The following is a 10000-nucleotide window of genomic DNA, read 5'->3' on the forward strand; positions in this document are numbered from 1 at the left end:
TCCAAAAACAATAAACAAACTAAACACCAAAGACATTCGTAAACACAATCAGACTAAAATTGAGGAAACACTAAAGAAGGTAAGAAATATCAAGTGAATGGAAAGTAGACATGGAACAGGGTGCCAACAGATATTTAGTTAAAAGGATAAAATGAAATTTTTTTCAACAAAAGAGAGAAAAATTCCAGCGTTTTTCTTCAATGCTCTACAATAGTAATACAAGAAATGACTTGGTATATATGCATACTTGGTGTATATATGCATATAGGGTATGTATACTTATACAGACGTATATTCATATACATTCTCTCTCTCTCTCTCTCTCTCTCTCTCTCTCTCTCTCTCTCTCTCTATATATATATATATGTATATATATATATATATATATATATATATATAATTTGTGTATATACAATATATATGTATATGTACAATAAAACCACAAAGAAATAGGAAAATACTGTGAATCCTGACTGTTTTCGTTTTCTTCTATTTAAGAATCCATCTAGAGGACCGAGACATAGATAGGAAATAGGAATTTACATACAATAATTTTTAAAACAAATATCTGTTAGATATTGTTACCTGTGTTTGTGACAACAAGCCCACTTCACCATGGTGGGAGGAGCTCATATCCAAAATACGGGTAGAAGAGGGAATGTTTTGAGTGACATAAAGCATGCAGACCTAAACAAAAGAAGGCTTAATCGGTACGATATGGAAAGTGAGATTTGTTAGAAAACTCCTTTTTTTTGGCCCTCCTATTTTGTGTGTGTGTGTGTGTGGGGTTTTTTTTTTGTTTTTTTTTTGTTTTGTTTTGTGGGAAAGGTGTGGACGGGGAAGGAGAAGAGATGGGAATGTTATGTAGATAGGGTAGCCCAGCATGCAGATCTAAACTAAGAGTGTTTTTTCTCGAGTTGACGGAAAATGAGATTTGTTAGAAAACTCCTCTCCTTCGGCCCTCCTACTTGTGTGTGTGTGTGTGTGTGTGTTTTTTTTTTTTTTTTTTTTTTTTTTGGGAAAGGTATGGATGGGGGAGGGGAAGAGATGGCAATATAGTGTAGGTATAAGGGTAGCCCAGCCAGCAGACCTAAACTAGAATCGGTTTTTTCTTGAGAGTATGGAAAGTGAGATTTGTTAGAAAACTCTTTTTCCTCTGCCCTCCTATTTGTGTGTTTGTGTGTGTGTGTGTGTGTGTGTGTGTGTGGATGGGGGGTGGAAGAGGTGAGATTGTTATATAGATTTGAGGATAGCCCACTATTTTTACTTTTGGTTCTAACAGAAATGGTTCCTTTTATGGTCAAATTGTATTGATTTTCAGTTGAAGCATAAACTTTCTGAGCAACAGCACCGAGTCAAAATTGCTCTGTTGCTTTTCCAAAATTGATAAGCCCCCTGTTTCTTCAAATAAGCACGTCAAAAATTATCACTGAACCAGGATTTGCTTTCACTCTGTGTTTTATGAAATGAGAAGGGAGACAACTATCAATTATGTTTGCCAGATTTTTATTCTTGTGAACAAAAGGTTCTATACAGTTATATAATTGTAATCAACCCAAATGCAAAAGTAGATCTCTCAACATGTTGTACTTGTCTGTTTGAGATTATATATATATATATATATATATATATATATATATATATATATATATATATATATATATATATATATATATATATATATATATATATATATAAATTATATATATTTTCATACTGATGTAAAAATATTTATCGGCATTAACGTGAATTACTGCAGTATATTTTGTAATGATAACTTAAAGATTATTTTTATTTTTTAACTCGAGGCATCATAACAAGAATTATTATTATTATTATTATTATTATTATTATTATTATTATTATTATTATTAATTATACCACATTGATGTTGAACAAGCCAAAACATCCATTATGTTACTCAACATTTTTCCCCAACAAGAGATGGAATAGCCATATGCGATTAATTTTTATCAAAAGCGGATGAAATCCAAAAAAAAAAAAAATAAATAAGAATAAAAAATACAGATTTATAAATACTCACTGTGGCCCGCTGCCTTATACTTATACCCGTAACTTCAGCCATTTTGCAAGACCTTATAGCTAGCACACCTGGTCTAGTATGATTGAGTATCAACACATTACAACAGTCGTTCAACTTCAGCTCTGAACTGTTTATTGGAAGATTCCCAATATGGGACGATAGAGGTTATCTTTATGTTTTATCTTATCTCTATGCTTGTTGAGTATCGGGTGATAACAGTGAATTTTCCCCTACAGCCGTAAATATTGTTCAAATGTATCTTTATGAAGGGTTTTTTTTTTTTATAGTGGCGGTATGGGAATGCGAATTGTATTAAGGGTATAATGTCCTGTAGATATTTTCATTTGTCCAGTAAACAGATATCTGAATGTCCTTCGTTGTCAGTTTTTTTTTTTTTTTGGGGGGGGGGCAGAAATTTTAGATTTTCTTATCTGGAATTTAAGTTTTCGTTGCAAGACATTTAAACTTTGCAAGCATATTAAATTCATTTCTCCAGATATTTCGATATTCATTGTCGTCAGACATTTAGAATTTATTTTCGCCGCCAGACATTTAAATATTTATTGTCGTCAGACATGTAATTTTTTTTTTCCGGTCGTTAGACATTTTTCCTTTCGTCAGGCATTTTAACTTGCCAGGCATATTAAGTTTCCATGTCGTCATAAATTTTAATATTGCCCTTCGTCAGACATTTTAACTTGTCAGGCATATTAAGTTTCCATGTCGTCAGACATTTTGATTTTGCACTTCGTCAGACATTTTAACTTGTCAGGCCTATTAAGTTTCCATGTCGTCAGACATTTTAGTTTTCCCGTTGTCAAAGAGTTTAATTTTCTGTGAATCTCTGTCGTCAGACGTTTACCTTTTCCCGGGATTAGACCTCTGAATTTTTCCCGTTATCGGACATTTTAATTTTCACAGTCGTCCAATAGTTTTTATTAATTAATTTTTCTTGAAGCTCAAGGTCATGAACATTTGCATGAAGTGTTTATTAAGGATTTGTCAGCCTATATCCAATTTTGCCGACATTTCGTTTTTTCTTGATTGTTTCCATTTTTTTCTTTTGTTTTAAGTACTAAATCATAAGATTGCTTCACATCACATTAATCATTTCAAAGTTATTTGGAATTATTAGTTTTTTTTCCTGTGTCATTCAAACGTTTCGTATTTACCTTACAAATTAGGACAAGAATCAGACTACAAAATATTAATTGTTAATCAAATTACTGGGGTATTTCCCTTTTATCGGCAGATAATAGTTATTAATGATTATAAATTGATTATTTAGTTATTCTAATGGCAGAGCTCTAAATAACAGTACCACTGCGATATAAAGATAGTAAAATACAGCGCTAATCAATGATATACATTTTCGTCATCAATTAATGACAGTACTGGACACGGGAAAAAGATCATATTGAAGAAATGATAAACACTTATTTCTTGAAACTTCTTAATTTAATAGTAACGTTTCCCTTGCGTATTAAAATACAATAAATCAACCTGGTTATCAGATACTTTTCGATAGAAAATGCAATAAATTTGAAAGGTGAAACACAGTTGATATCGTGCATCGGTTTTCTACTGTTATCCATGAATAAAACGTTTCGTTTTCTACTATTTTAGTATACGTTTTCTTTGATTTTAACCGTATACTTTTCTAATCTATGGCAACTTTATCTGTTGAATGTATGTGGTTGGGTCTAAATCCTTTCTATTTCTTAGTTTGCTAATGGCAAATTGCTATGTAGCTTGATAACTCAGATTGATTTTTCTTATGACAGCATGCTCTTTATGAACAACAGCAGCAGCTATTTAATGACATGTGTCTGTAGTAGTGTAATATACTACTATAAGTATCCGAATTATAAAAACATGTTATAACTGCTTGAAAAAGGTAAAAATATCTTTTGCTAGCGTTCTTAATGATTTACCTGGATTAGCACTGAATTTTACGTGGAATATTCAGGAAATATGATTTTAATACCAGCTATTTTTATGAGCTATTGTTTTTATTCGTTTACCAGCGACTGCCTTAAATATCTTCTTTTGGATATAATATCAGTGTCTACAATACAACTTCTTACTTGTGGTTAACCAAGTTCGCACTTGCTTAACTCAATTTAAATGATTAGGATTGGAATAGTTTGTTGTATATTATTTTAGTTTAGCTTAACTTATAATCAAGTCCATTTTCTGTTATTGTAGTGACGTCTTCATTACGTCAAGCCTAATTTCCTGAATGTGATTATCCTTTGAGTGATAATGACACGAAGGAAATGATCAATAGTTTCTTTATCGGTTTTGCAACATCATCACCGTTAATTGCAGATTAAAGGTTAGGAAAATCTAATTTTAGGTGTTGAAATATGCCCCTTACCTTTCTTTTTTGGCTCTTGATCAAAATTTTGAGTTTTGTAAGGAATTCTTTAGAAGTTTAAAAATTTTTGAGTCTTTTGGATATATTTTCTTAGTTTTCGAAAACACCTAAAAGCAATATTTCATAAAAAAAAAAAGATTCATGTTTAGATTTAAAGAAAATTTATCCTTAATGCATTTATTTATTAGTATAGATAATTGATTTATTTGTTTATCCATTTAATTCAGTTTTTCCATTGTACGAATTCTTTTTCTTCCTCTGTGATGTTTAGGAAGCGGAAATGTTAAGATCTTGTGCAATGTTGCAGTTTAGGAGTTTAATTTGCGTAGTTATGCCTGGCTTGAACTCTTATCGAGATAAAAAGAAGCAAATGATTGAATGAACATATAGATTATTAATTGATTGCTTGATTAATACACAGATGGATAATTAAATACAGCAGATAAATAGATTGACTCTTCTATATAAGATGTAGTATACAGTATACTACTACTACTACTACTACTACTACTACTACTACTACTACTACTACTACTACTAATAATAATAATATTATTATTATTATTATTATTATTATTATTATTATTATTACTTGCTAAGCTACAACCCTAGTTGGAAAAGCAGGATGCATAAAGCCCAGGGGCTCCAACAGGGAAAATAGCCCAGTGAGGAAAGGAAACAAGGAAAATTAAATATTTTTAAGAACATTGACAACATTTAAATAAATATTTCCTGTATAAACTAAAAAAAAACTTTAACAAAACAAGAGAAAGAGAAATAAGATAGAATAATGTGTCTGAGTGTACCCTCAAGCAAGAGAACTCTAACCCAAGACAGTGGAAGACCATGGTACAGAGGCTATGGCACTACCCATGACTAATATGTCTTATTGTACCATTATGATCTCATTATTTCCATTGCTTACATTATTGGCTTTTGAGTTTCCTTTTCACATGTTGGTTACACCAAATACTATAATGTTTATTATAGTAATGATGAATGGTTTTTAACGTTACACTCAACGTGTGCATAGTTGCGTGAATATTCAGACCCAAATTGATTTTTTCACAACAGTCGTTAATAAAAACTCAACGAATTGATGATTGTAAAGTGCGAAATTGATCAACGAAGTCGTTAATGAAAACCTAAGGAATTGATGACTGTAGAGTACGAATTTGATCAACGAGATTTTCGTGATGAAATTCATACCGCCAAGTGGCGCGCTCTGGGCAGTCGCATAAGAGTTAAGTTGTTGTTGTTGTTTTTTTTTTTTTTTTTTTGATGAGATATTCTATTTTGTCTAAGAATTATATTAATCTTTAATAATTTGAGAGTTTGAAAATTAAGGACCTTCTTTTATCTAGATCAGTGTTGGGAAAAAAAAAAAAAAAAAAAAAACGAATTTATTTCAATGATTCAGATATTAATTTGTAAAAAAAAAATGAATTTGTTATTTCAATGATTCAGATATTAATTTTTTCATCAGTGATAAAACTTGCAACATACCCTAGCAGTATGGTAGAGACATTGGTGGGTCACAATGCAGCCCGGAAATCAATGGAAGAAATCATAAAATTATATACGACTGTGGAAATTGTCACCGAAAATTGAATAAAGTTTTTCTAGAAAGGTCCTAAAGGATCTGTCTTTCTTCAGAAGTCTTATTTAGGTACAAACTTTAAAGGATTTTAATTTTCCTTGTCAGTGGGTCCATCTCATATCCTTTTCCCTGGAATGCACCAAAGAATATCTTCTTTCTTTATACCACGCAGTCATAAAAATGTTTGGATTTCTCTGCCAACCTGATGTGAAAGAAAGTCCATTTTTTTTGTTACAGGAGGTGAATATCTTTGTACTGTAGTTTTGCATTTAAGTGTGTTTTTTATACTCTCTTGATTCTTTTACTGTTAACTTTTTTATCAATATAATTTTGCCTTTAAACCGATATCTAATATCTATGGAAGTTTAAATTTTTGATTTAGGTTTCGTCTGAAGCTTTTAAGATTATAATTATATTTTAAATGTTTAAAATAAATGGCATATTTCTGTCCTAAAGATAACACTCAAAAGCTATATATTGTGATAATTAAAGTTTTGATGGAAATCCATGAGACGCAGAATTAATTATTTAGAACCTTTTGAATTAAGTATCAACTTTCATTTCATGTCTGATTTTTTAGTTGAATTCTAATTCAGATACATTATATTGCACCGATTTAATTAGCAGATGTGTTTGAAATACGCCAGGAATTAGCTTATTACACTGAAGACTTATAAAACAATGTCACGAAAATTAGTAAAGGGATGAAAAGAACTCTCTCTCTCTCTCTCTCTCTCTCTCTCTCTCTCTCTCTCTCAGATGTGCAGCTCTTGACAGTCCCTTCTGGTCTTCTATTGAAAATACTGGGTATCATTTAAAAGACCATAACCTGGTCAGATCACAAAACCACCTGCGGAGAAATTCATCCGACTCTTTCCCCTTCCCTTTTCTCTCATTCCCCCCTTCTCTCTAAGTTTCCCCCCCCCCTCTAATCTCCCTCCCCCTGCGTCTTTGTAAAGAATATTCCTGCAAATCAAGATGAACGTTTGGCCCCTTGCTGTGTTTACTCGGAGTAGCGGTAGGCAGAGTGAAAGCTAACTACCAGCGTCATGTTTTCGTCATGTAGCTCCGCCAGAACAAAAGGCAGCTTTTAAGTTTCAACTCCCCTTACGAAGATTCCAAAAGCGTGGGAGTGAGAGCATCTTTTTTTTTACCTTGGGGCACCTGCCAACCGATAGGTGGAGCCCGCGTGTGGCGTCACGAAGCAACAGGTAGTGTGCTCAGTGGAGCCCAATAAGCTCGCTACTTTTCTGAAACGCTTTTACGGTATTCATCTCTTTGTCAATATTACTGAGACGAGGTAACAGCTTAGTTCTTTTGGGGGAAAGGATTGCTCGGTGGGAAGTCGTGAAATTCCTAGTCTCTAGGCTTTCAGATCAACTTCGAAAAGTCCAACCTGTCTCCAGCTCAAAAATTCCAGTGGCTAAGGCTTCACTAGAATGTAAAGTCATACGCCCTCTATCGCAAGGCAAGAGAAAGGAAATCGCAAACAATGCAGACACACAATCAAATATAACGATATTCTTTATATTGATCATGATTCTTAAGGACGTGCGTAGTTATGTTTTCTCTTCAGAGCCAGTATTCGGCGTCAGTGACCTTAGATGTCAGGATGCCAAATAACTCATAATTAATCAATCAATCAATCAGAGCCAGTAGGTATTACGGATGTACACACATATACTCTTAAGAACTATATCCATTATTTCGAATACTCATTAAACTTGAAAGGTATTTGACATTGGAAATACACATTTAGTATTACTAGTACAATCCTTCATACATATATTTGCGATCATATTCAACCTAAATGGTTTAGAAAATGAAAGCAAAAGGTACTGTTGATTTTCTGGTTAAGACGTCATACATATATTTGCAACCATATTCAACTTAAATTGTTTAGAAAATGAAAGCAAAAGGTACTGCAAATATACCATGAAGAAAAGTGTAAAAGTTGAGGCTTAGTTAACATGCAGTGTATGTATTGCTTTCAAAAGTATTCGAAAAGCTGTTTCTCATTCATACTGAATCCTGATAAGCTAATTTGAGGTTCATGCAGACCCGCGGTGAATAGCACTATTATTTCTGAGGTTCGTTCAGAAGCAGGGACGAGGCATTGTTATTTTGTACGTGTGCGAATTTATACCAAAGATTTAATGGCTGTTTAGAAAAATTTGATTCCTTATTTTAAAACTTTTTTTTTTTTAATTTATTATAGAATTGTTCAGAAAAATCTTCCCTATATAATAGAGAGAATTCTCTCTCTCTCTCTCTCTCTCTCTCTCTCTCTCTCTCTCTCTCTATATATATATATATATATATATATAATATAATATATATAATATAATATAATATATATATATATAATGTATATATTTATATATATTATACAACAACAAATGGAGCCGCATTTAGTCCACTGCAGAACAAAGGCTACAGACATGTCCTCATTCATGTCTGGGGTTTGGCCTATTCATCACCACCCTAGCCAGTGCGGATTGGTGATGGTAGGAAACTTCAGTTGGATCCCTCACAGCAAATTAACTTAGTATGGGTACCCCTGACTAGTACAGCTTTGCTGACCATGGCGATAAGCAAACCCCATTTGGATACACAAAGTTATATGCAATTTTTTTTATAGGTTTGGATTAGGTGCTTAAATCCAAGATGCATTTTAAAGCCTTATCAATGCAATTTCAACCAATATCTACCCGTCCTGTTTCTCTAATGCCCTTCTACTTCTGACTCTGGGTAGCTCCCCTTACACCCCTCCACTCCCCGACTCCTCCCCTTCAGGTGTTCAAAGGGCTCGTCGCAGATCCATCCCGAAGACGGTGCAGTATCGCCTCGTCTTTTGTGAGGTGTCAGAGGAAACCCATCGTTCGATTTACAATTTATAATCCCTAAGATTGGGCGTCTCACAATGCCTCTGCCTGATCGCGCTGAATGGAAGTAATCACTGAGAGGGACACCCCGGTTGAAAGTGATTCCTTATCCTGCCTCCTCTACCCTCCACCTCCCTTCGGACAGTTCTACTGCTGTTTGAAGGGTAATGTAAGGAGGGGAGGGGAGGGGGCAATAGACCTCCCCCCCTTTTTTTTTTTTAGATTCGCCTTTCCTCGTTGTCTGATGCTTCTTCATCCAGGTGCATTTTTCTAATAATTCTTTACCTCACTATTCGGGCTTCATTTTTGAGAGGTATTGATTTTTACACTCTCTCTCTCTCTCTCTCTCTCTCTCTCTCTCTCTCTCTCTCTCTCTCTAAATTGAATGATTACGTACCTCTTACGTCTATATATATATATATATATATATATATATATATATATATAATTATATAATTATTCATTTATATGTGTATATGTGTGCATACAAATATATATGTATTATATATGCATGTGTGCATACACTCATCCATATATATATATATATATATATATATAAAACAACAGCCGTTACTAGTCCATTGAAGAGCAAAAGTCTCCTTCCACTTGCGTCTGTTTATGGTCTTTCTATACCAGTCTATACCCGCAAATATTCTTAGCTCGTCAATTCATCGTCTTGGCTTCCTTCCCCCGATTCTTTTGCCAACTCTAAGGACCCATTCTGTTATTCTTTATGTCCATCTATTATGTGTTATTCTCATTATATATCCTGCCCATGTCCATTTCTTTTTCTTACATGTTTTATTTTTCTCAAATATATTTACTGCTCTCATTTTCATTCAGCGCTGGGCTGATTTCGATGTTGAATTCATTTGGCTTGGAGCATTATGCTTTTCTAATTTGTGTTGTAATTATTTGAAACCTCCCTAACTGTCGATAGGCTGGACTGGGGTTCGAGTCCCATACAAGCTCCATAGCTTCTTGTAGTGTCTGCAACATCACCATCCCTGTGAGCTAAGGAAGGTTTGTGGGAGTATATAGGTCTACTTGCTCAGTTAGCAGCAGCCATTGCCTAGCCCTCCTTAGTTCTA

General features: G+C 33.6%; 2 protein-coding genes across 3 annotated transcripts in view; one reads left to right on the forward strand and one right to left on the reverse strand.

Annotated features, from left to right (window-relative positions):
- LOC137638584 (protein white-like) overlaps positions 1-2172 on the reverse strand; it is a 48923-nt gene extending 46751 nt beyond the window's left edge. Inside the window, exon 1 of the mRNA XM_068370774.1 lies at positions 2045-2172. Within this exon, the coding sequence (XP_068226875.1) occupies positions 2045-2086 (42 nt within the window). The 5' untranslated portion in view covers positions 2087-2172. The remainder of the gene's footprint in view (positions 1-2044) is intronic.
- The window catches only part of LOC137638583 (uncharacterized), a 244971-nt gene that overhangs the window by 20376 nt on the left and 214595 nt on the right, over positions 1-10000 (forward strand). The gene's annotated exons all lie outside the window — the stretch shown is intronic.

Source organism: Palaemon carinicauda, chromosome 3, assembly GCF_036898095.1.
Source record: "Palaemon carinicauda isolate YSFRI2023 chromosome 3, ASM3689809v2, whole genome shotgun sequence".
NCBI lineage: Eukaryota > Metazoa > Arthropoda > Malacostraca > Decapoda > Palaemonidae > Palaemon > Palaemon carinicauda.